Below are 26,836 nucleotides of genomic sequence, written 5' to 3'. Positions count from 1 at the left end.
ACTTATTTTACTAATTTGAATTCAGCTCAAGTTGAAAACTAAGTTAAATAAATTTTAAATTTTTATATTATTATAAATAGAAGAAAAAGAAATTTATTTAGGTATTTTATATTATTTTATTATAACGTAATGTAAGTTATTTATTTAAATTTGACTATAGGTATAAATTTTTTTTGAAATTTTTTTATAAAAAAAAATTCAAATTTAATTTTTATAAAAAAGATAATTTAATATACATATTCTATAATAAAATAATCAAGTAAGAATATATATATATATATATATATATATATATATATATATATTTTAACACTATAAATATTTTATATTTAAATATTTAACTTATTAATAAGTATATCAATAAGCTACTTAAATATTTATATTTTTAAATATTTTTTTTAATTTAATCCCTTAATATCTTAATTTTGTTCAATTTAATATCTATATTATATATTTTTATTTAATTTAATCTCTATGACGTGATAATTTTTTATTTTAAAATTTTTTTAATTCGTCATGTGATGCTGACATATTAACACGTCAATGCCACATCATCATATTAGTACCACATGACATTTGCACGTCATCACGTTTGTGCCACATGATATGCTGCGTCATTATCTCAATACTACGTCATCAAAATGTAACATGTCAGCACTAACGTTATCGTTGACATTATTTTTTTTAACGGTAAGATTAGATATCGTTAAAAAAAAATTAAATTAAAAAAATTTTAAAATTAAAAAAATTAAATTGTTTCAATCTTAAAATCAGATATTAAATTAAATAAAATTAAAAAGTACAAAAATTTGGTTTTATTTATAATTAAAGAAAAGGAGTAAAGAGATAGAATTTATCTTGTTGATACAAATTTGAGATTGATAGACTTTAAGAATATAATCATTAGTCGTGTACTATTTATTACGCATTTATTTAAAATTAAAGACGTGAAATCCCGAGAAAGATGCGGTGAATTGTCAGAGGGGTGCATTCTTTACGCTATACCAAACACAGTTATCCATGCCAAACTGGCCTAAACAGTTATCAATTGCAGTGGCAGTGCCAAGCTCAGCCTAAACAGTTATAAATTGCAATGGCAGTACCAAACTCGGCCGAACCAATTAACTGACGAAATGCCACTTGTTAAGCGCTGACAAAAAGTGGGTCCCATCGACAACAAAGGGCCCTGTCTGTTGTCGGAACATGGAGGTGGTAAGGTAACTGAGACTAAACAAGTATGAAAGTCTAAAAAGCACCGAACCGAAAGGCACTGAGAAGTGAGTTGAAACTGGACTCAGTTTTGCACCGCCTCTAAATTCAATGTTCCAATCCTCATCTATTTATGTTTCCAAAGCAAACAAAGCCACTCTCATTTATTGGGCCTTTTTTAATCAAAAATGAAGTTTTCCTTTTTTATATGGTAATAATAAGAGCACAACAAAGGCCTAAAATACAATGATTTATTTTAATGACCCATTTGATTAATCAGTAATCTAATGTCAATTGTGCTAAGCAATTTGGACCCTTCTATGCAATTAGTACTGCTATACTCAACTCCAGAAAATAAGAGGTTGGAAGTGGAAAATATTAAATATATATATATATATATATGTGACCGATGACCACCACAGAAAATAGGAATATGTGTCAAAGATATTCTTCCCGAGGTAGTGCCATGGGACATTGAGAGACTGCCACATGGCCTTGGCATCTCCATTGTTGGTGCAGCACAATTCTTTACTTCACACTCATAGATAACTGGCAATTGCGATTGGCTTATACTATCTGTTACTTCCCTCTCTTTCTCTCTCTCAGTCAAATCGGGAAATCTGTTCAATTTGCTTTCTCTCCGAGTCTACCTGAAGCCTTCTTTTACATTCCAAAAAGCTACTGTTGCCAGGATTTTTCCTTTGACATAAGGAAAACCAAAGTTCCTGTTTTTGGTTGTTTAAATCAAGAAACGAGGCTTGAAAGTTGAAGGTTTTTTTTTTTGGCAAAACAATGGCTGCAACTTCGCTTCAGAAACCTTCAGCAACATTTTTCACAGGAACCCAGTTTCCTGTCTCCATCTCTAAGTATATTCCAACAGAGTCCTTGCCTTGTATTCATTGTAATTACCATTTTAGAAGCAAAACAAGTAACCCAAAGAAGAGCGTTTTACAAGTCAAAGCCACAGTGGCAGGAACCCAAAGTGCTTCAAAGTCAAGTGAGAAGAATGAATTTGATGGGAACCAATTGGAGAAGAAGAAGCTGAGGGTATTGGTTGCTGGGGGTGGTATTGGAGGATTGGTTTTTGCATTGGCTGCAAAAAAGAAAGGGTTTGATGTAGTGGTGTTTGAGAAGGATCTGAGTGCTATAAGAGGTGAGGGGCAATACAGGGGTCCAATTCAGATACAAAGCAATGCATTGGCTGCTTTAGAGGCTATTGATATGGAAGTTGCTGAGAAAGTTATGGAGGCCGGTTGCATCACTGGAGATAGAATTAATGGATTGGTTGACGGGGTTTCCGGTACTTGGTCAGTTGTTTAAGATTCTTGAATTAACTTTTTTTTTCCTGTAATTGATTTGTAAGGATTGCTCTATGTTTGATTCAGTGATTGCAAATTATGAATTGCGTGTTTTCTTTTTGTTAATAGAGGTAAAACTAAAGTAACTGTAAAATCCAAAAAAGAAGAAAACTTGGTAGATGTTAGTAAGTTGACGTTTACTACTAGTTGAGACAATGGAGGAAGAACTCCCTGCTATGGGCAATATTTTCTGAACTCCTGTTTTCTGATCACATACTGTTATTTGGCTGCCTTGTCTGACCGTTGGTTATAAGAATCCAATCACCCTAAATGATACATGGTTTAAACAGGTACGTCAAGTTTGATACATTCACCCCTGCAGCGGAAAGAGGGCTTCCAGTTACAAGAGTTATTAGTAGGATGACTTTACAAGAAATCATGGTTCATGCAGTTGGGGAAGACATAATTTTTAATGAGAGCAATGTTGTTGATTTTGAGGATGATGGACATAAGGTAATATGAGTTGCTAGTAGATAAGGTCATCTCCTTAACAGTCATTGTTCCTAAAGTAAAGCATGAAATCTTCTATTTATTTGTTTCTTTTAATGTTCAACTAACTGGTTTCAGGGATTATTTTCTGCATGTCTGCCTCTTCTTGCTAATTCTTTTGTGTTAATATTTTATTTAATTTTTGTAATTATGTAATTTAAAAGTTCAGGTCACTGTGATACTGGAAAATGGAAAGCGCTATGAAGGTGATCTTCTTGTTGGAGCTGATGGAATATGGTCGAAGGTACCATCATATATTTATGTGTACTTGCAGAACATAGTCTTTGTGTGTTCAGACCCTGGATTGTTAACAACCTATTCTAAAGCTTGGTTTGCCAACATGCCCTTGACAAATTGGTTATCAACGTTTTTCCATTTAGCTGTTTCGATGCTAAAAAAATGCTACAATCTGTTTTCCACAATGTCCAGTTGTAAGAAGAACACTCACAAGCATCAAGTTATGGGGAAATATGAGCTGACCTACAGTGGGAATGGACAGTATGGTCTCTGGTACCAACAGCAAAACAAAATTAGAACTAATAATTAACTCATACTTGGGTCAGCTACATGAATTATTTTCATTTAGTCTGCCCTAATTGAACCAAACCAAAATCTATATGCCACTAAAGTTTTCACCAACAATGACACTGATTGTTTTGGCACTAGATGTTCAACCCTCAAAATGTCGAACACTATCATAGTTTGTGAAATTCCTTTTCAGGTGAGGAACAACTTATTTGGGCCAAAGGAAGCTGTATACTCAGGATACACTTGCTATACCGGTATTGCAGATTTTGTGCCTGCTGATATTGAGTCTGTCGGGTATGTTCCATTTTTGTTTTGCATAATATGATTGACTTCACATTATACATGTTTGTGTTTTTTCAAGCATTAGGATGATTAGAACGTACTGGGGCTTGGCTACATATAGCTGCTTACATTGAAACTTCTCCTGTAAAGGTACCGTGTATTTTTGGGACACAAGCAGTACTTCGTTTCCTCGGATGTTGGTGCTGGAAAGATGCAGTGGTATGCATTTCACAAGGAACCAGCTGGTGGAGTGGATAGCCATGGTATTTTACCTTCTAATTTTCATTTGTTAGAATTCAGTATCTTAGCTAACAAAAATTTTGAAAGAAGCTTCAGTTGCCCAGGAAGTTATTTATTATGTTTACATTTTAAACTCATTAATCTTTCTTTAAAATTTTCAACTAATAAGAATGCTTATATTGAATGTTCCCAACCTATTATAGGATTTGACTATTAATTTCTAATTTGGTTTAATATATTCTAACATTTTCTGCTTCTTATTTTGATCTTTTTACAGCTAAAAAGGAGAGGCTACTTAAAATATTTGAGGGTTGGTGTGATAATGTGATAGATTTGTTACTTGCTACTGATGAAGATGATATCCTTCGACGTGACATATATGACCGAACACCCTCACTGACTTGGGGAAGGGGGCATGTAACCTTGCTTGGGGATTCTATCCATGCAATGCAGCCAAATATGGGTCAAGGGGGATGCATGGCCATTGAGGTGTGACTTGGAACCATTTCGTTGGCAGTTCTTTTTTCTCCAAATTTAAGCATTGCCCAAGATCAAATGATGTTCCAAGTTCTAGACCACTTATTAACTCATATATGTTATTAAACCATGTGTACTTTAATAGTGTATATCGTGTTTTCCCAATATTCAGAAGAATGTCAGGTTATCTAAGAAAACTTCATGACGAAAGGCACTTTTTTTTCTTCATCTTGCAGGATAGTTATCAATTAGCATTGGACCTTGATAAGGCATGGAAACAAAGTGTTGAGTCAGGGACCGCTGTTGATGTTGTTTCTTCTTTAAAGAGGTAATATAACATTTCCTTCTCCCTAAATAGTTCGAAAGGGGAAAAAATAAAAAAAAGGAGGTCAAACTGCATATTCAATCAAAAATTATAGTGAGAAAGTACTTCTCTCTGTCAGACTGAATTGTTGAATTAAGCATTTCCTGATTTCACTTTAGTTAAGTTATTGTAGTGGGGAACGAGACCTTATAAACCATGGAAGCAGAACATCATTACTGAGTATCTTATGATTGTTTCTAATGTCTGGAAAGTTTGCTAATCCTTAAATTCATTAAATCTAACAGATTCAATCATCACAATCTAGATTTTCACTGAAAATTTCCTATGCAGTCTGCTGATAATGATTTCTGTGTATTATGTATGACATCTGTATAGCCAAATTCTTTTATGTCACTGGTCCACTGTATGTATTTTCTGCAATCAAAAACTGATTCTCCTAGGGACTCATTTCATTTGCAGCTACGAGAGAGCTAGAAGACTGCGAGTTGCCATTATCCATGGAATGGCAAGAATGGCTGCAATCATGGCTTCAACTTACAAGGCTTATTTAGGTGTAGGGCTAGGTCCATTGTCGGTAAGAATTCATTTTGATTACATTAAATGGAAGTGAATAATGAGATAAAGCCAATAATTGTGCAACAACTGCATGCATAATCACCATGGAATCTGACCTGCTCTGCAGTTTTTGTCAAAATTTCGGATACCGCACCCAGGAAGAGTTGGTGGCAGATTTTTTATTGACTTAGCGATGCCCTTAATGCTCAGTTGGGTCTTAGGTGGTAACAGGTTGGATCTTGAAATGCTTGTTTTCTTCTGCTTCTATCTTTGAATCTTCTGTTTTATTTTTTTTTTCTTTGTTTAAAATTTTCTGCATATTGATGAGTTCTATGATAGTATCGATTCTCTTTTTCACAGACTCGTGAAAATGGCACTGTGAATTTAGGGCTAACATAAAGTGTTGGGTGTCAAAAACTTTTGAAATGGCAAAAAGATTGAAATTGGGGAAAAGTATCAATGTGGATTAGGAAACTGTCTAAAAAGGCTTCCATAGGATCCTAGGATGAAATTTCTGATTTGTTCTTCCTTTTCTGAAAATGAATTGACATGTTTGCAGCTCAAAACTTGAAGGAAGGTCCTTAAGTTGCAGACTCTCAGACAAGGTATGCTGCTTTCTTCCTACTGATTCCGCATTAATAGCTATGGAAACTATTTGAAACATCCGTTAATTAATTTCTTCAGGCAAGTGACCAATTGCGGACATGGTTTGAAGACAATGATGCATTGGAGCAGACTATAAATGGAGAGTGCGTATGATAGTTTTTATTTGTGAAATTCATCATATTTTCTGCTCAATTTATTCGATACCATAGACTCTTATATTTCTTGTCCATTTTTCAGGTGGTTTTTGTTCCCAGTTGGAAATGAAGTAGTTGCCTCACAACCTATTTGTCTAAGTAGGGATGAGAACAAACCTTTCATGATTGGGTGGGTATTTGCTTGTAATTGGTTTATAGGTTATGACTTTATGTTCTTAAAAGGTATTTTTTTGTTTCCTAATGGGAGCATAAGCAATCCGATTGACCATTTTTCTACTTTCTCTTATATTAATTTATCTGTCTGTCGATGCTTAATGGTCATTGTAGGAGTGAAAAAAGTGAGAATTTTCCAGGAGCCTCAGTGGTGGTACCTTCACCCCAGGTGATTTTCAGCTGTTTTAATCTGCTGATCTGGAGCATACATAGATTGCTCACTTCTGCAACAATTATGTTGAATGTTTCTGTTTCTTTTGTTTTCTTTCTTTGCCTAATTATCTCAGGTATCCAAAACGCATGCTCAAATCAGCTATAAAGATGGTGCGTTCTTCCTAATTGATTTGCAGAGTGAACATGGGACCTATATCGAGTAAGTCATGAGCAGCAAGAAACGTCTTTATGTATCTTAAATTCCTGGAGTTTATCTAAGACTAAACTCTGTATGTGCAGCCATGGAGGGAGAAGATCTCGGGTACCACCAAATGTTTCTACTCGTGTTCGTCCATCAGATGTCATTCAGTTCGGTTCAGATAAGAAGGTAAATGAATAACATCTAAATACGAGTCTACTAACCTACCACATGAATGTTATTCAACATTTGCTTCTTGTCTGTCTGACTGAAGTCATTATCAGACTTTTATCTCCAAAACATAGGTCCCATGCTTAAAGCCCTCTCTGCAAACGATAAAAATTTAAAGACTAAGAAACGTTTGCTGCTCATTTATTCAAGTTGTAGTAATTAGAATGACTCAGCCTTTTTTTGTAAATTCTTCGTTCTATGACTTTTTTCCCAACTTGTACCTCGACTTAGTTTCCAAGCGATGTGCAGGCAGCTTTCCGGGTAAAGGTGATGAGATCACCTCCTAAGATTGCTTTGAAGGAAGAGGGCGGGATTCTTCAGGCAGTATGAAAGGTCATGAAGCTGTCATTTTTTGAATTTATAGCACTGTACAGCATTTATTTACACTGGTGGAGTAAATGAAAATCTGCTACATTTTGTAAAAAAGAAAGCTGAATTCGGATTATTATACAAGAAATGTCATATACTTCTGCACAGCTTCAGGCGGAGCATGGATACGAAATGTCAACTTCCATTTCGTTTGAATAGTGCTGCGGACATACATATTTCATTTATGTTAAGAAAAAATATATATAAACATTGAATGGTAAACTCTATTTCCCAGTGTTTTCTGAGAAAACTAAGTACACTGAAAGAAAAAACAATATTTACTTGAACCTTCACTTCACTGTTTGACCAACTTGTGAAGTTTTGGGTGTTCATGTTTTGCAGTTAAATAGTAATAGCTGAAAAAATTGAAGAAAAACTCATATTCTAGCATTTTCTCTGCTTGCTGCATGGGCCCGAGTACAGTCCAATAAAGAGTTTTCAAAGGGACTTCTGCCTTCCGGTTTCAAATATTTGTGTTTCAGACTAGTAAAATAGGGGGCAGGGGTTCACCGTCTGGAATGGATCAAGAATGGGGTGGATATAATTGTCTAAAGGAATCAGGAGAGAGGAAGCGGATAGCTTTGGAAATAATTTACTGACAGATTGGGGTCCCAATTTTCATCACAAGTCAGTCACCGCACATGTAAGATGTAACTTGTCCCCATATTTGCCTTATCATCTCGAGATTAAAAGCAATCTATCTATATACAGTCAAGAAACCTGCAGCAACTAGCTTCCCATTTCTGATAAAGTGTATCTTCTTCCTTTTGCCACTCTAGCCTCCATAGCCCTATCAGCTTGAGTAAATGAGAGTGGCAAAAGAACAAAAAAAAAAAGATGAATGGATTAAGTTTCTTAAACTGTGGTACAGTTTCATTTAGATAATTTGTACACACAGAGAACCTGTTATAATCTGGTTCAGAATGTCAGTCTCAGCCCACAAGAAAATTCCAACAGCCATGTAAGAGACCCAAAGAAAAAACTGTGAAGACACATGGAACCATTGACAATTGGAAAATTAAACCTGCCCTGCAGCAATAATGCACCCAACAAACAAACTAAATAACAGCGAACACTTTTCAGAACAGTCCAAAGTCCCTTCCCCCTCTTAATGTCAACGTTAGGTCACTTTTCAAAGTTTTTTTTGACAATCTCAAACTTGAATTGAATCACCATCCATTTCCATGCCTCATCTTCTTCTATATCTAATCACATTAAAATCCGCACCCAAGCTCTACTGTCCCCTTTTGCATGAAAAAAGCAACCGCACCTTACCCAATTAGACTGCACCCCCTTTCTGAAGGCAAGATTGGACACCACTACCGCCACCAGTCCACCACCCCTCTTATCTCTCTACCGCACAAGACAAAACTCTGATTAATTCTGTGGTCACCTCGCGTTACTTCACTCCTTTACCTATTCGACCTAACACATTGATCTTACACCTTTAAAGAGATGCTCTAGACTAATATAATTGGTCTATTTTCTTGCATAGGTTAGAGCTGCGATGATTACCTTATTCTTATGAAAAGCGAAAGCTTCTCGCTTTCGAGAAAAGGAAAGGAGACACTATTTAAAAGACATGAATAAATGGAAGTTTAATTTTAACATTCTAAATATATGGAAAAACTAATATAATCATAATCATATGTAACATTAATCTTTAAGTTCGAATAGCATATATTATAATTGACAGTTTAAGTTTAAATTGATAATGACATGATGTAAAAGATGCATGAATCTATATGTTTTGAATTATTTAAATTCAAGCAACATTTACCTTGGATTAAATTTTCATTTTTTGAAAAAAGAAAAAAAAGGGCTGCAATTTGATATATGGGGTATGTGGCAAGTAATCTATGGGTGAAATGTTGGGCAAAGGGTCGCTCTTTAAACTTTAAATAGGTGTCACGAGAACTGCAGACACATGAACAAAGGGAGGGGCTAAAGCCCATTACCCCTAATAAATCCCACGTAACATGTCCCAGCTCTGAAAAGGCCCTTCTTGCATTGGCATATGCTCTGTGCACATGTTGTCGTTTCTTAAGGACTGTGGGGAGATTTTGTCAGCACGTGAAAGCAGTGAATGGCGGTTGCCATGGCACGTGATCCTAGCAAAGGTCGGTTCAGGTGGCCGACGGTGGCCTTGCAGTGACCGTTGGAGCATTAAATGTGTGTTATCAACACTTTGGGATGATGGAATATGATATGTTTTTTCAGTTTTTCACTGTTTTGGACTTTTGGTTTTGTTCAGTGGTTTTTTGGGTATAAAGATTTTCCTGGTTTTTTTTTTGGTTTTAATAATTGTGTTTTGTCAGGTCTAATTATTGCTATCAAATGGTAATGCACATGTGGTGAAGGTGGCATCCAAAGATCAACAGAACCAATGGCTTTTACTGTGCAATTATTTGGTATTCATTGTTTGGTCTGCAAAGATCTTCCTAAGCCTAAACCCTTGTTTTTTCTTTTTCTTTTTTATGGTTCTCACCCTGCAAATTAATTTAAACCTCTTGATTAGTTTATTTTACAAGGAAAAATGGGTTTGTCGACAAAATTATGACTCTGTCACCTACGTCCTTAGAATTGGTAAGTGGAAAGAGATTTGATGAAGCTTTCATGGCCTATTTGAGACAATTAGGTTTTGGCCTTTATCCCATTTGCTGACGATGGAGTTGTGAACAAATCAACTTATAAAATCTCTTCCACTCTCATGTATTCAACTTCTAAGTGTATTTTCCATAAGAGTAGTAGGAGGACGGGAGCGTACCAAGTGCAAGTATCATTGTCTCACAGCATTCAAGAGATTCCCAGTTGAGCAAAAGGGTAAAACGCCAAGGGAAAAGTTGGCTCCCAACGACCACAAAGTCTACTCATTCAGCTGTATAAATTTAGCCAACGTACAGTTCACTTAAACCATCAGCCAACCAATTACACATATCTTAACGAGACCCCAAGCAAAAAACAAATAAAAAAAAGACATAAAGATAGTCTGTTTTATCTTTTTCCATAAATGAGGCAAACAACTGAATCATCCCAAACTCAAAACTGAAGTGATGCGTGAACAAATCCACCAGATTCAGAAACCAAATATCTGAAAGCATTCATGGTCATCCAGAGCATTTCTCAAATCGGTGCATTAAATCAAGGCTTATCTGAATTTAATATAAAAAAAATGAAACAAAATCCTCTTTTCTTCCGTACCTTCGTCGGCTCTTCCCTTTCACATGTCGACCTGGCTTGCTCCCTTGTAATGTTACAAAACAAAGCTTGACAAACCTAACCAAAGTTACTTTTTAATTAAATTATGATTTTATGTACAACATCTCACTCTCCAAATGCCAACAGAATTATGTGAAATGAAATCAATATATGTGAAAAAAAAAGAAAACCAAACCCACCTTTGCTTTTCTTCTAACTATCTAATCTCATGTACGGACCCCAAACCCCATTTTTTGGACCGCCCCACATCACGTGGCTCCCCAATTCTTTTTTTTTTTTGGAATTAAATTGTTGCATTTGCCCTTGAACTTTCCTTGAAATTTCAAATCAAAGGTTCAGATTTCAGATTATTTTGGTTTTGTTTGTTGTGGGGGTTATTGCAAGATGGAACACAGAGACCTCGTTGTTTTGTCTCTTAAAAGCTAAACGATGAGAAGGTTTTGGTGTCAGGTTTCTGCGTGGATACTGGATACTGGAAACGAGAAACCCCCGTCACTATTTTTTTCCCATGTTCCAAGAAAATTGTAATATAAAATATTAAAATTCAATATATTTCTTTGTCTTAAATGCTTGGTGGCTTCTCAAAAGAAGAGATCTTTGCCAGACATCTCCGTTTCCTGTTTTATCAAAAAAACAATGGCGGGTTTCCACTCCTTTTTTTATTCCAAAAATATGAGAAATGCACTTGGAGTCCTCAGCAAGGAAAAGGAAAATGAAAGCAACAGCTAAAACGACAGTGTTTGAAGAGCTGACTTCGAGGACTAATTTGATTATAGATGCGGCGCCCCCCGCAGGATATTATCAAAACTTTACTGAAAATTATTATATTACTCGAACCAAATATTTCTATTTAAATCTCACCATACTCTTATGCGAGAAAAATATTGACTCACATCTAATATCTCTATTCACTTTAACTAAACTTAAGTGACGAATTGGCTCAAAATTTTGGTTACAGAGCCATGTCCAAATAGTGGCACCTAATAACAACTTTTATTTTTTAGAAATAAATGAATTAAATAAGCACACGTGCACTGGTGCCGATTTAGAAGGCGCTAACAAAAATATTCCATTGTTATCGAGAAGAACAAAAAATTAACAAAAAGATTATGAAAATCTGAGCTGTAAATAACGAAAAAAAAACTATGTTTCTCATTAATTATTTATATATTATGAACAACAATGTGATTTTAACTTCTTTTTTTCAGCTCTTTTTTTTTTTGCGCTTCGTTTCATAGTACAACGCGTTACCCCATATATTTTACTATTTTCTTTTTTTTTTTAACCCAAAAGATGGAAAATCCAAACCCCGAGACCCCTGAACACATAAAAAAAAAAGGAAAATTAAAAATAAAGTTTAAAAGAAAAACAAGAAAAAAAATCTTGAAGCTGTGTCATGACCGGCTAACCGATTCAGCAAGTTTCCCAATTTTTTCTACGAGCTCAGCGGACAATTTCTTGGCAGGTTTCTTTTCCTTCTCCGGTCGAAAATCAAACCCTAGCGCATCCGAAACTTCTTCGGAGCTCCACCCGGCTTTTCGGAGCAAATCTGAGAACCGATCCGCTTTTAAAAGAAGCGCATCGAGGACCGCCTGATTATCCAACAAAACCATCTCTCCTTCAAAGAACCCAGATGCTGACACGTGTACGATCTCCGATATATCTGACTCGCCCCACCCGCCTTCTCTAAGAACCGACCCGATTTGCTCGATGTATTGGTCGACCCATTTCGGGATTTGGGTTCTCGGCATATCGAAATACCTCTCTGGGGACGAATTCGAAGATGATGACGACGAGTTTCTCCGGCGCCGATCAACAGCCGCGTCGCTCCAGAACTCGACCCATCTAGGGGTTCTCGACCCGGTTACCAAACCCGCGTCCAGACTCCGCCTCGAGAAATTAGTGGACGACCCGGCTGATTTCTCACTAACCGATCTCTGCTTTTTCAACAATTCGGGATCGGATTCGGAGCACCGGAACAAAGATTCCATCTCAAAAAAATCGGATATATCAAACCCGCAACAGAAAACCCGGGTCTCGTCGATGAAGAAAATGGGGTTACCCGCTAAAGACGGGTTACAGGGAATATAGCAGTGATTGAAAATGGGGATCAAAAGGGGAGCTCTTTTAAGCGCATTTCTGGCTACCCGTAATGCTTTTTCCGGGTCGGAGGGTCTGGGACCCCACGATTTGGACCATAAAGTGTTACGCGCGATCTGAAAGGATATTGCAGCGATAGGAAGATCAAGCGAAGCCCGTAGATGGAGTCGGGCTCCAGCAGATCGCCAATCGGGAAAACCCGGACCTACGGGTAACCCGGCTAATAATATGGCTCGAAGGTCGGGTGGGAAAACGAAGCCAAACTCGGCTTCCGCTCGGGCGAACTCGGCGTCGCATAAACCAGGTTGGACTTGGAAACCCGAATTTCTTAAATGGGTTATAACTTTATCTGCTAAAGAAGAGAAAGACTGAAGACCGTTGCGAACTGGAAGGGAAGCCGGAGTTGAAGGAGCGGAAGCGCGAGCAGAGAGACGGCGTAGGCCTGCTATGTGGGCCGGGTTTAGACCGGCCATTCTCCGGTCCACGTCGACCATTGTTACTTTTAAAAACTAACGACGATGGCTTTTCTAATTCTCGTCGAAAATAAAAAAACACTGTCGTAAAAGAAAATGTTTCCTTCCACTCACTTCTGTTCTGTGTTTTTTTTTTTTTTTCAGTGAAAATGGAGAGAAGTGACGAAGGGGAGCGGAAAGGGGGGGAGCTTAATTTTTTGGGGGAGAGGACTTCTGTGAGTAAAGAAACGGTGCGTATTTATAGCTGTTTCCAAGGTGGAGCCCATCTTGGAGATTTTGGTAATGGTGGTTGTTTTTATTTTAAGATATTTTCAGTACAACTTTTTACCTTCCTTAATTAACCTTGGTGATTTTTTATAATAGCAAGTGACCTTGTGCTTTGTCCTTTGCTTAGAAATACAATACAATGTGATGTTCACTGTTGAGCAACGGCTCTTTTCATGGTAAATTATGATTGGGTATTTTTGCAAGAAAGGGGAATAGACAAAGATGGTGATTTTATTTCATGTGAATTTTCTTGCCCTTTCCTATTGATAACATAGTACAATTTTTCAATATGAATTCAACATTTGGGAATTTAATGTGATCATTATCACATTAAACTCGTAAAATTATTATTAAATATAATATATTAATCTGCACTTCACTTTAAGTTAATGCTCATCACTGTTATATTGAACTTATATGATTATCAATAATAATTTCAAGCATTATGGAAGTAAAATTCTAGCAATGTGATGAAAACATTATGCAATATTATTACTCGGTACTAATATATGTTTAGGCGTGGGAGAAAATCTAATAAAGAAGAATTGAAGACTCAACAATCATCTGGTATCCTTAATCATCAATTTACCTTTATAGAATGGATAGAAATTCCTTAGTCTCATCAAATAAGGAAAAAACAGAAACAAAGAAGCTTTTGTTTTGTTTAAGTTACTGTTAAATGCAACCTTTTGCCGCTGGTACGGCCAATTTGGGGTCCCATTTGCAATCATGAATTAGCTTGACAGCTTAGATAAAGCGCGGCATACAATCATAATGCCACATTGTTGTATGCTAACGTTAACAAACTTTTTTTTTAGGGTTATTTATTTATTTAAGAAAGAAAATAATGAATTTTTTTCTCCCATTTTCGTTGGTAAATTAAAAAAGAAAACAAACAAATTAAACTAATGATTGGTCATAAGCATGAGATTGGCGAGTAATGAAGCTGGCTTCCTAATCCTTGTTTGGTGCTCCTAAAACAGGATTACAATCCACGCCTAACAAGGAGATGTTTCATAAGGGGGAGGCATAGTTATCACATTGATTAGAGTCCAAGTGAGATGTTTGATTAAGTTCTTGATGAGTGTTGGGGGAAAGAAAAGAAAAGAAAGCTATTTTCTTTTTTTTTTTTGGGGGGGGGGGGGGTTGGGGTGTTGATGGAAATTAATTTGTGATTTGATTCCTTAACTAGACTTTTCCTTGGAATTCAGCTTAGCATCTCTAGGATTTTGGTAGATGAGACAAAGTTAAATGGAATAAAAGTAAAAGGGGTAGTGTCAAAGTCTTAAAGACGATTTGAGATATTATTGCCAACAAAGCATAACTCGATTCAACCTTTGATTTGTTAAGAGGTATGAGGAAAGGGCAAAAAAGAAAGATTGTTGGAAGAAAACTGTGGAGAAAAATGTTTTTTGGCTAGAAGAAAATACATAAAAAAGGGGAATTACAAGGAAGTAGTAAAAAGTACGAAGGAAAGAGATTGATTTACCTATTTACGTGTCTATAAAAATATGATCATTTCCATGATATGATTGGAAAGGTACTTAGCTTATTAAGAATACTTGGATTTCATTTTCCTGTCTTCATAGGTTACTCATGATTAATTTATTAACTTTTATTAATGTTCAATTTTAGTAAAAGCCCCTATGCAAGTTTAATCTATTTTCTAATGAAAAACTTAACAAAATCACGAGCAGCCCGAGCTGGGAATCAATATCCCCCAAAGTGAATGTAGTTGAGAAGTTGGAAAAATGGTGCACCGGTTTTTAATTAATGAGGAAAACCCGAGTTTTGAGAACTGAAGCACAATTGGGAGCAGTAATACCTCACATACTTTTAGGCGAAGGGTTTGGTATACTCACGTGGGGGTTTCACCTCTCCCCAAGTTTAATTTTCCATACAACCTTCCTATCAAATTAATACTACTACTACTACTACTACTACGATCATCCTACCCAACTATATTAAGCTTAGTCTTAGTGTCATGGTCTCTACTAGGAGCTATTAATTTCGTATATAGGCAAATGTCACGGTCCCAATTAAAAATTATGAATCTCAAATTAAGTGAGGATGTCATGGTTTTAAAAAGAGATTATAAATTTCACATTGGTTATGTGTGTATTAAAGTAAAATTGAATATTTAAGGTTTTTTACATTTTTCAATTTATGAGTGTTTTTTGTGAAATAAAATTATGAGGTCAATATGTTAAAATAGACAATGATGTGGAACATGACAAACTGGTAACAACACTAATTCTAAGTATTAACGATATATTATTAAGAATTGTGAGTCTTTATTAAAATGGGAAAGGATATTATGTTTTAAAAAAGAATAATGAATTTTATATCAATTGTATATATATTAAAGTGATATTGAGTATTTAATAATTTATATTATTTTTAATTTATAAAATATTTTTTGTAAAATAAAATCGTGAAACCGATTAATCAAAATGAACAAAACTTTACAGATTAGTGTTAGACCGCGGCACTTAACCTGCTCCTTTACAACAATAGCACAAACACTTAAAATATTGGAAAAAATCTAAATGTTAAAATAATTCCAATGGAATCAAATATAAAATAGGCATTATTGTAAGTGGATGTTAAAAGGAATTTCGGCGGTTAAATCCCAACGTCTTTTTTTACATGGATTTACATTGACAATGGTGGCACTCTGCTGGCAGGCTCAGTAGCTGACAGTTAAGGGCCAAGAATCATTCCCGCTTGACGCGTGTAAGCATGTTAATTAATTATCTTTGAGTTCTGTTTTTTTTTTTTATAAAAAATAAAAGAGAATTGGGTGCTCGTCTCGGTGTCATACGAGTCAGTCTTTGCCTGAATTTTTTTTTTCCTAAATTGCTTAAGGGTTAAGGTTGGATATATCCATGATGACCGCCTTTGCTCATTGAGACAATGATTACCGTCGGATCATGAGATAAAGGGTAATTGAAGCTCATTTTAGAAATGCAGTTCTCGGGACCCCAATTGTCCGAATCAAAAATCATGAATGTCTGATCTAGCAGTCAATCACAGTACTGAGTACACCAGACTAAGATATTAAGGGATAGTATTGCATTTCGATCCCATTATTATTAAAAAAAAAATCAGTTGGAAATTAACGGTCACTTTCTCAGGCTGAGCATATCAGCACATGATTAAGACACTAATATTCCTCAAAACATCAATTTTACAATACTTTAATTATGTGGGATTACAGTTAGTCAATTGACTTAAGACTTGGGTTAAAAAAAAAATTAAGAAGATATATAGCTAGCTAGCCACCAACATGTGATGGTGGCCTTGATTTTCGTTACCTTGATCAGGTCTAAAGAAGAAATATATATATATATCTCAAATATTTATATTTTTTGGGGCTAAAGTCTTAATCAATAGGTCGGTAACGATGTAATTGGTCAACGGCTGATGGCTAGGGGGTTCAGCATATCTTTTACAAGCTTTTAACATATTTGTATCTCATCACACATTAATCGGACTAAGGTAACAGCTCCAAAATCCCATTTACCTTATTAAGCAAATGTCCACTTGCAAACATCTTAGTTTGGAAGTAACTTCGAAACTACTCATGGCTCAGGCTTGGTTGAGGCTTTAGGGGTACTCTCAGGTGTGCATGGCCCATGTAGTATGGAGAACTTCTTATTTTTATGGAATTATTTATAATATGAAAAATATTAATTAGTGCTACTTGATATTGGTTAATATAATATTTATAAAAAGTATCCGTTAACCTATTATATAAATTTGGACTACTTGAATTTTGATTTTTTTTTATAAAAAAACTGAGTCTTAAAGTTAAAAGTCAAATTAATAATAATATAAAGAATTTACCTATACGTTCCTTATCAATTTGATTGACATTTTTAAGTTAGTCTTGGCACTTTCTTTATTGAGCAAACATATACATCTTTTTCGCAATAAATTTGAGCATAAAGAAAGAGTTTGCCTTTTAGATCTGTGGGACTTTTGCATGGACCAAAGCAGCTTTAGTGGTTGCAAACTGATCATCACATCAAACAGGAACCAAGGTGTGGGATTAGATTTGTAGGGCTTTCGAAGGGGGAAGGAGGATGGACCATTTGGCATGGCCACCAAGTTCGAACCATAAGCTACAAAAAGTCTAGGTGAAGTCACAAATGGTTGTGGGAATGTGGAACCGTCCGGGGGCACTGTCCATAGAATTAATTGGAAGATGGCATTGTCCTATATTTGGAGCAAGTGGGGGCAAGTAGGGGTCCATGGGTGAACAAGAAAATCGCCCACCCTGATTTTCTCCGAGTGAAAGTAGTGGGCAGCATTGCTTACTTGTCTTCCTCAACCCTACATATGTGTTCCCTTGAACACCGATTAGTCAAGCCATCCATCTCTCTCCCCTTGGGTCATTACGTTCACAAAAGGGAAAATCAGAAAAGATGACACTGTCGATAGTTAGTTTTGATGTACCAGTTTTCATAATAAATTCAGTTGGCCGATTACTAGAGACAAATCATACACGCGTATGTGCTTGGATTGAATGATCAAGATTTTCGAATAATCCACAAGCTTATCATCAGTTCGTTTCTTTCTTTCCAAACCAGTGGATCAAATCATGAGTTTCAAGATTCCAAAAGAACAAAACCATCACCGTATTGATGCGAAAGGGGAGTAGAAATTGGACTGCAAAGGATGATTCTACCTAGTAGCTACGACCATTTCGTAGCTCTTAGCTTTAGTGGAATTTCCATTGAATCAAATTCTTTGGTCCCTATTAGGGAAAACCACTTGGCAACAGACGCAAGCATCATGCATGTACCCCAACAAAAACTTCTGAAAACTTGAGTCCCTTGACTCTTGAGGTTGATTTTGTCTCAATTATTGAATCGGATTTTTCTTGTAAATATGATCAAATCAACATAATTTTTCCTAATTAGTGAATGAAACAGGATTAGTTCCATCAAAATTAGAGAGATAGGGAATGGGCATAGGATACAGGCATTTCTGATACAGCTATAGAACCAGAAATGCAATACGATGTGGTTTCAAAACATATGTCAAACAGGGACGATCTTGTCTTGAGCCCATAACTGATCTCATTGCCAATTGCCATCATCCTCATTTCATTTCAATTCAAAGATGTCAGGCATGGCAATGCATATGCACAAATAGGAATTTGATATCATGTTTGACGTGAGGAAGAGATAATAAAAAAGAGAAAAGAATCTGATTTGATATCACCATATTTTAACTGAAGATCTAGCCATAAAGATAATATAGGATTAAAAAAATCAACAAGTAACAGAATTCACACGAGGGGGGGGGGGGGGGGGAGTGGTTATTATGATGATAATATAATATTTGGGCAATTATATAAGGTTGAGAATATGCATGCTTTGGAGAATATTATCATTTTGTAGGGCAAAGGATCTAACCTACTGATTAATCATCTTATTTTAAAAACAGTTGGATAAAAGATTGTGGGTAATTAGGCTTAAATTAATCAGAGAAAAGATACACCTTCCCATGTGCTTCTTCCTCTCTAATTATTAATTAAGCAAACGAATCAAGTGTGGTTTTCCTAGATAGGGGCTTTTCTAGGAATAATTTGGCAGGTAAAGCCTAGTACAAGTGGGTTAATTTAACAAACAAAGAAAAATTGGGATCCATTGCTTCATTGTTTAATTAAATCTTAATTAAAAGCTAAAATTAAATGTTAATTTATTACCTAAAAAGGCTCCTCGAGAGGTACTTGATTGTCAAGGCTCCTTGTATAAATCAATATTTTAGTGATAATACAGCAATATATGATTCTTACCAAGTACATTTTCAAGCAAAGCTTTCGGTTCAAGGTCTTATAATATAGAAAGAAACCTCTAAGTTTACATGAAGGTATCCATACTCTTTGCCTAAAACAGTGACAAATCACCATATTCAATTGGTAGAAAATGCTACCAACATGTTATTTTATCAATCCATGTTGGATTAAAGTGTGATTAAAGTAAGTGTCCCCTCGTGTGGTGGTCAGATTTTTTGGTTTGATGAGTTAGTGATGACCTTTTTCTGAATTTGAATTTTCTTCTTCCAAGCTCCTATCTTTCTTTCTTTCTTTCTTTCTATGATCAATCTGAATCAATATAGCTAGCTAGGGGGCAAAGTAAAGGTGTGAATATTTGTGGCCTAAAGTTGAGAGATGGGCGCCTCTCTTTCATGAGTGAAGAGACGCGTGCGTGTGATAAGGATGGAATAAAGCAAGGATTCAATTGTAAGTCTCTGATAGCTAGCTTTGCTTTAGTTCATCCACAAAAGAAATTATGAAAAAAAAATAAAAAAGAGAGAAGAATTTTGCTTTTAGATCATGACAGAAAGAAGAGAAAATCCGTGTTTCCCACGGGAAAAAGCTAAAAGGGTTAAAGGGCAGCTCACACAGAGAAAAGGAAGATGATATCTAAGGGCAAACTTCGATTCTTCCACACTTTTGCTACAGAGGTTCTGATCTCTTAATTAAATAAGCACAACCCTTGCCGTTTTCTCAGAACTTTTTCTTCAGAGATTATTTTGAATTTGCAAAAACAAAAAAAAGGGGTATTTTTTTTATTCTGTGCCATAAAATGGTATGTTGCTTTTTGTTGGTGCGGGGTAGAGACAATGTCAAAACTAGAAAAATCTAGATTCATATTATGAAACTTAAACATGACCAAGAAAGTTCCATCACGCGACTGCATTATTTCCACAATTTAGCACTCTTATGTCACAGGCGGCCATGGACCATTGTGCTGCTGAAATTATCTATACCATTCATCATTCAAAGCATGATTTCGTTGTCCCATGTCATGTCATGTTAGCCACCTTTGGTGCTATCAATATCAGATTAGAAGTTTCGAATAAAAAAGAAAATATTTTATGATAATCTTGTTTATTGCGATTGTTCGATTTAAATTATGAATTAGAAAAATACATAATTAATATGACATATTTTACGTTTATCTAATATAACTCATAATTTACCGACAATCTTAAGATTTTAGTCGCTTGAAATTGACATAAAATATGCACTAAATTCATATGCAATTGGTTTGAACCGCTTATCAGTGCAGGCAACTCTTCCGGAGTAACCCACCCCACCTATAGCAGACCATTCAGTACAAATTGTCGATACATAGCATAAATTAAACTGGTGTTGTGACAGCTTCTGCAAATGCTTTAATTTCAGTACTTGTTGTAGTCGCATCCAAATTAAACTCCACCAACATCTACATCATTTTAGGTGTCACACCATCTAATTAACTCCTTTCGGTTTTCTTAGTACTGTTAACAAATGAAAGAACCATATTTTTCCAAGTAGCAATCAAAATGAATTGTAATGATTTGTCCAATTCAAAGTGGCGTAAGAAAAGGGAAGATGAGAAATTTTGAGATGTTTTAAGTATGGATAGGCAGATACATGAAAATCCTTCATCGTCCACTAAATTGTATGTGTTTCATTGTAGTATGATTTATTTATTGACGAGCTCCAATCGCCATCAAGGAGCAGTGCGTGAGACTGGTGAATATCCACGTCAATGTTATTCAGGACACCCTTGGCAATGTCACTTGGACACCCAGAACCGGCATGTGGGGTAGCTATGTACACCAACGACCATACATCACCTAGATCCAGTCCCCTCCATGGTTCCTTCGTCCTAGTCTCAAATGGCTGACTCAAATTTCTACCGAAACTTGGAAATAATCAATCAAATCAATTAAATTCAGTTAATTTATACTCGACTATTTGGGTTTTGATATAAATTTGATTTAGTCAATCAAATTTTTATGTCTAAAATTTTTCAATTCAAGAACAGACAGTTGAAGAATAATGTATATTTTTAATAATATATCCTAAATCCTTAATACCAGATAAATATTTACATTTAGAAAATATTTAGTTTGTGCTATCCTTAAGTTTATACTAATCAGAATTGTTTTCTTTAACATGTAAAGAAGTGTTCATAAAATTATGGGAGATCTATCTTTAAAGAATGTGGTTGGAACATAGTTTTTTGAGAAGTTTTATGATAGACTTCATGTTCACTAATTTATTTTCCTCAAATCGTGTTTTTTTTTTTTAAGTTAGTTTGTATTGTATATTACATTGAAATGTTGCCTTTCAAAAAAAAAAAAAAAGAAAAATATTGTATGTTGGATTTATTTCATTATTTGTCACTTGATGTTACATGTGAGTTGTTGTTGAACTATCTTTGTAGATTGAAATCAGAATATGGAGATGAGTAATTTTATTAATCTTTTTCTTGAGAAGTGTTGATGAAAATAATTATAATGGAATAACCGACTATAAATAATTGATTTATTGGATTAACTCGGTTTCGACTGAACGGGACAGACTCAATTCCATTACCGTTGGTGAAAACAAGCAACCTGACTCAACTCAAAATCTTTTCTTTTCAAATTTTTTTTGGGCTGGAGTTTGATTCAAATGTTTGGCCAAATTTATTTAACAATAATACATAATATTTTCTTTTATTCCAGAACAAGAAAAAAAAGACCATTTTATACTTCGGGTTTATTAAAATTTTACCAATCAAATCGCACCTCCTAGAGATAACAAAATTTTATTCCACAACTGGAATCAATATTCTCTGCTAGCTTCATCACCGTGAGCAGTCATTCTGGAATTGTCAGTGACTGAGACTGAAAAAAACAAGGAAATGTAGCATCTCGACATTCGCATACAAACCCAACCACCTCTGAAGAAGTCCTTCACAATCTGCCACGCGCAACGCAGGCTGAGACTTAAACCTGTTCATCATTATTATATTACTACTATTTTCTTTTCGTTTCTCCACCCCCCCCCCCCCCCCCCTTTTTTTTAACTCAATTCAAGAAATTAAATGCAAAATGCTTCATAACAGTAATTTCTATATTAAAAAAAAAAGGAATGGAGCATATCAGAAAAACTTATTTATTATATTACATGCACTTTGGTAAAAGTCAGGAAGATTATAAAGAACATATCATTACTGATTAGAACACCCTACACCATTTTGCAACATATTCTCAAAAGCTGGGCATCGCAACACTGCATACATAAAATATGAAATACCCTGCCTGCAACCTTCTCAGGCGCAGCAATTGCTTTCAGTACCTTGAACGGCTTCTTACCCTGCAATTTTATACAAACTCTAAATCAGCCTCCAAGCATTACACATCAAGCAACAAAGGAATATCTGATTAACAGAGCAAAATGACCACCTGGGCGAGCAGGAATTAGAACGAGAACGGGAGCGAGAGTAAGAGTGGGACCTAGATCGTGAACGTGAGCGTGAACGAGAATAGTATCTTCGAGAACTCCTACTCCTACTTGGACTTCTACTCCGTCGATATCTTCTGCAGTAAAGAAATTATTCACCAGATGTACAAGACATTCATAAGAGAGCACCACAATATATTTTGTTATCATAGAAAGAGCATATATTGCTAAATTACATAGTTTCCCTGACAATATCAGGAACAACCCAACCAAATGTTATTTACTGCTTCTAAGAGAAGAAAATAACACAATCAAGTCTTTAACCAGATGGACCAAAAATAAAAGGGACAAAGGAAGATAATAGAAACAGCATAAGCTGAGATACACATCAGTAGATTTATAAACTTCTTCACCTCCCAGGTAAAAGTCTCTGGTTATTTATTTTGTTTAAACTTCAAGCAGCAATTCCTGTTTTGCATATCATGCTACTAAAGCATCTTAATACCTCCCAATTCCCTCACAACAAATAAATTAACCAACAGACAATGACTCATAAAAGCTCATATTTATCTTTGGTTGGTTAGCAAGGACATCTTAATCTGTGGCAGAAAACTTTCATCATAAGCCATATGGATTAAACACAAACATATAAATATTCCAGGATATATACCTTGGAGGAGAGTGACTGTAGCTCCTACTGCGGCTGCGATGCCTTTGACGACTTAATCGGCTTGTTTCTGCAAGTTTTTCCAGTCTTTGGCGCTCTTGCTCTCGTTTCTTAGCCATTTCCGCTGCTGTGTCTTTCTTAACTATAGAAGCAATCAGCTTATCAAACCATAAATACAAGTCATTGAAGGAACATGTGACACTACAAACACAAACCCTCTTGTACCAATCTACCACCTCTCTGTTGTGTTCCAAGTAAATGTACAAATAAAAGAAAAGCTAAAGAAAATCAAGAAAAAAAACACAACTCAATAACAAAGGAATACATCATTCCTCTAACATTCCAACAGAGCATGAAAAGATATCATTGAATCAACAGCTGCATAAAGCAAATATCATCTATGTCATACTTTGCTTGTTTAACTGCCTGTTCATGATCCTTTTTAGCCGCTCCTGAGGAGTTTCTTTCTTCTCACCCTGCACCTGTTTTGAGGGTCCTCCAGAGGTACTCCCTTTTGTCAACTTTGCTAACGCTGACGTTGTGCTGACAGAGAGGAAATAAACATGTTAAATTCAGGCCATCTGAAAACAAAATATTAAAATGATCTTTTCTAAATAACAGTAATCACAGAAGTAGAGATTATACTGATACCTTACTGCTGGTTTTGACACTTTACTGCTCTTTTCTTTATCAAGAGACACACCAGATGCAGGATCAACATGAAGTGCCTCAAGTATGTGACCAGATGATGGCCTGCAGGAAAGGAGAAGCATTAGATAAGCCCATTTTCATGGTTTCATGAAACTGGCAAGTATTCACACAAATTCCATTTCAGGGTAAATATGAGCTTCAGAAGGGAAGCCTCCTTCCTTCTCCCTCTTTCCAGTTATGCTGATGACCCTAGGGCAGATTTATTTTAAACCAGAAAAGTTTGCCTCAGGCAACAAAATGGGGATAAGCTGCAGCAGAGTAAAGACTGTCCAATCTATCTTTGCAAGAATTAAAGGTCGAGTGCTCCGACCGGTTCAACATGTCAGCCTGGAATGGAGGCGATGATGGCGGAGAAAATCCTTCAAGCTTTGGTCCATCCCCGTCGCCAGAGCCCCCAAACTCTGTAATATACTCTATTTTTGGAGCCTTTGGTTTACTTCTATGAGAATCATCAGAATAACCTCCACGTGCATGGCGCCTTGAGTATGATGGAGAGTATGAACGTGATCTTGATCTTGACCTGAATAGGAAAACTATACTTAAAATTCCTTTTATATACAACAGACAACAGCTTCAAGAGAAACCTAAGACACAGTATACCTCCTAGAACGCGGATAAGCCTCATAGGTTGGACTTCGCCTAGGTTCCCTGCATGAAGCAAAAGAAGTATCAACATTTTAGGCATGATGTCATATCCGATTCTACCAGTTCGTAGAAGAAATCTTCCAAATTTTGTACCGGTAGGGATCATTATGGAGTACTCTTGTTCCAGTTATCCGTGCTGTTTCTCTTTCTCTCTCCCTCTCAATTTGAGAAGCTTTTCTCCTTTCTTTGCGACTCAGTTTCCTCTAGAAGTTCAGAATTTTGGATTTGCAATCAGCAAAAGTTAAATTACAAAATGCAATCATAACCAACATGTCTTATCCAACTTACGATTGCAGGATCGCCTTTGATCACTTCCTTCTGTCTTTTTTCTTCCTCTTTTGCCTTTTTATCCATATAGACAAGCCAACCATACCTTTTCACTCCAAATTCTTTTGCTATTATATCCATTCCTTCATCATTACTATCATCACTGTTGAATTCATCGTCTTCCTCCTCCTCCTCATCCTCCTCCTCCTCATCTTCATCAATGTCTGAAAAATTAGCTTCCTCTTTTCCATTTCCGTCATAAGAGAACCCAACTTGCGAATATGAACCCTTATTAGCTGGTTGTGCTGGCTGTGATCTGCCAAATATACATAAACAAGAAACAAGATAAGTAAGGATAAAAACTACAGATAGCAAGAAACCAAAATGAGGCACACCAATCACCTCTAGAAACAGTCTAAACCAAACTTTATACATGCAGGTCACCCAGTATATCTTCATGATATATGCATCAAAATTGACAAAAAAAAAAAATTCTCCTGCTTTGCAAGAAATCAACTACTAAGGCAAAGAACAAGCCCATCAAAGATGATTTCTAAAATCCATATGAAAGGAAAGTAAGAGGCAAGCCAAGTTTGTAACTTTGATCTTCTACAAAGCTAACATATTTCTAAATTAGTTTCTGAATAGCACAACACTAAGCAAAAGATTTGCTCCAACCATCTATAAAACTCCATGCTAAGATCACTCTAAAAACCTATACAGTATGAACCAAACATTTCTGAAAGAGTGCCAGAATTTGTTAGAAACGTAAATAAGACAGGCACTTGTAAAATTATCTGAAAAATTTAACTCTAGTATTATTATATGCACCACAAATATCATCAAATGGGTTCAAAAAAAGAAATTAAACCTGTCCGATTGAAATGGTGCTGTAACTTTTGCCTCCATTTCTTGATTCACATGTTGCAAACCCTCCTCGTCCATAACTGTCAAAAAATACAAAATTTCAGCTAATAAAGCTCATTTGAAAAGTAATTCCCTATTCTTATAACTGACTTTTATCCTTATATCTTACATTTGCAATGTAAGCAATAAAAGGCATTCAAAACCAACAAGGAAAACTAAAAACACAATTTATCAATTCCTAGAAATAAAAAAGTACCGACATCCTCTACGCCGATGCTTAATTAAATCCCGATAACGCTCAAAATTTACAAACTCTTCTACTTCTTTTTCTTCTTCAGACTTCTCTTGATTCCTAAAATGCCGCGTCCCTGGCTCCCGAATAAAATCAAGTAGAGCTCGGCCATCAAATCTAAAATATAAAATAAACAATTAATTAAAAAAAACAAAACCTTATCCAAAACGATGTTACAAAAAAGAGAAAGAAAAGAGAAATTAAATTACCTATCAATCAAAACGTCTTGTTTTCCATTCCAAGGAATCCTGCAAAGAAAAAAAAAAACGGATTAAATGGAAAGCTTTGACATATGTACTGGAACGTTAATAAAATTATTTATGGAAATATTGATTAATTTACTTACAGGCCTTGCTGGTCTTCGCTTGCGTGATAGAGAGCGTCGTCGCGGTGGATACGGCAGCGAGAGCCGATGACTTGAATGGACTGTTGAGGATCACCGCGCCTTTTGGCCAAGAAGATGGCTCTTCTTTGGGCTCTCTTTCGAGCCGCGTCCATCATGTCGTGGACTTTCCTCTCCGATCTCCTAGCTTCGTGCCACATCTTTGAGAAGAGAATCGGAGGTATCGAAACCCTAACCCTAGAGGGAAATCGATGGTGAAAGCCAAGAGGGAGCCAACGACGATAACAGGATCTCTGGTGTTCGTTTCTGCGGAAAAGTTTTGTTTGGTAGGAATTGGGCTTTTCAGGTTAACTTGTTT

General features: G+C 35.8%; 3 protein-coding genes across 6 annotated transcripts; 1 reads left to right on the top strand and 2 right to left on the bottom strand.

Annotated features, from left to right (window-relative positions):
- LOC18611131 (zeaxanthin epoxidase, chloroplastic) lies at positions 1,629-7,639 on the top strand. 2 transcript variants are annotated; one of them, XM_007047198.2, is made up of 16 exons: positions 1,629-2,516; positions 2,858-3,020; positions 3,226-3,300; positions 3,778-3,878; positions 4,017-4,129; positions 4,384-4,595; positions 4,820-4,911; positions 5,368-5,482; positions 5,591-5,694; positions 6,023-6,068; positions 6,148-6,212; positions 6,307-6,393; positions 6,552-6,606; positions 6,725-6,810; positions 6,891-6,978; positions 7,252-7,639. In XM_007047198.2, the coding sequence occupies exons 1-16, from the start codon at positions 2,002-2,004 to the stop codon at positions 7,348-7,350; spliced, it is 2,016 nt and encodes a 671-aa protein (XP_007047260.2). In that variant the 5' UTR covers positions 1,629-2,001; the 3' UTR covers positions 7,351-7,639. The 2 variants fall into 2 exon arrangements, with proteins under 2 accessions (XP_007047260.2, XP_007047261.2); XM_007047199.2 differs by having other exon boundaries at positions 2,002-2,516; positions 7,270-7,639.
- LOC18611130 lies at positions 11,738-13,407 on the bottom strand. The gene has a single exon (XM_007047197.2). It carries the CDS (start codon positions 13,200-13,202, stop codon positions 12,003-12,005), a length of 1,200 nt encoding a protein of 399 aa, XP_007047259.2. The 5' UTR covers positions 13,203-13,407; the 3' UTR covers positions 11,738-12,002.
- Positions 22,383-26,800, bottom strand: LOC18611129 (CLK4-associating serine/arginine rich protein). Of its 3 annotated transcripts, none has more exons than XM_007047195.2 (13): positions 26,482-26,800; positions 26,345-26,383; positions 26,104-26,252; positions 25,848-25,923; positions 24,998-25,292; positions 24,803-24,912; positions 24,665-24,712; positions 24,375-24,584; positions 24,005-24,106; positions 23,763-23,896; positions 23,357-23,495; positions 22,689-22,823; positions 22,383-22,599 (listed from the first exon to the last, which is right to left on the bottom strand). In XM_007047195.2, the coding sequence occupies exons 1-13, from the start codon at positions 26,676-26,678 to the stop codon at positions 22,575-22,577; spliced, it is 1,659 nt and encodes a 552-aa protein (XP_007047257.2). In that variant the 5' UTR covers positions 26,679-26,800; the 3' UTR covers positions 22,383-22,574. The 3 variants fall into 3 exon arrangements, with proteins under 3 accessions (XP_007047257.2, XP_017969483.1, XP_017969482.1); XM_018113994.1 differs by having other exon boundaries at positions 22,740-22,823; XM_018113993.1 differs by having other exon boundaries at positions 22,689-22,820.

Source organism: Theobroma cacao, chromosome 1, assembly GCF_000208745.1.
Source record: "Theobroma cacao cultivar B97-61/B2 chromosome 1, Criollo_cocoa_genome_V2, whole genome shotgun sequence".
Classification (NCBI taxonomy): Eukaryota; Viridiplantae; Streptophyta; class Magnoliopsida; order Malvales; family Malvaceae; genus Theobroma; species Theobroma cacao.
Note: the sequence above shows the minus strand (reverse complement) of the source record. Positions and strands in the feature narration are given on the sequence as shown.

Bases quoted from the DNA above. Each gene is read 5' to 3' on its own strand.
- LOC18611131 (XM_007047198.2), top strand. From the start codon at position 2,002: ATGGCTGCAACTTCGCTTCAGAAACCTTCAGCAACATTTTTCACAGGA. The intron at 3,879-4,016 runs GTATGTTCCATT...TCTCCTGTAAAG, and splicing joins GCTGATATTGAGTCTGTCGG to GTACCGTGTATTTTTGGGAC. The intron at 6,069-6,147 runs GTATGCTGCTTT...TAATTTCTTCAG, and splicing joins GTTGCAGACTCTCAGACAAG to GCAAGTGACCAATTGCGGAC.
- LOC18611129 (XM_007047195.2), bottom strand. From the start codon at position 26,678: ATGTGGCACGAAGCTAGGAGATCGGAGAGGAAAGTCCACGACATGATG. The intron at 23,897-24,004 runs GTATCAGTATAA...CCTCTCTGTCAG, and splicing joins GTGTCAAAACCAGCAGTAAG to CACAACGTCAGCGTTAGCAA. The intron at 22,824-23,356 runs GTATATATCCTG...TCTTTACTGCAG, and splicing joins TACAGTCACTCTCCTCCAAG to AAGATATCGACGGAGTAGAA.
- LOC18611130 (XM_007047197.2), bottom strand. From the start codon at position 13,202: ATGGTCGACGTGGACCGGAGAATGGCCGGTCTAAACCCGGCCCACATA.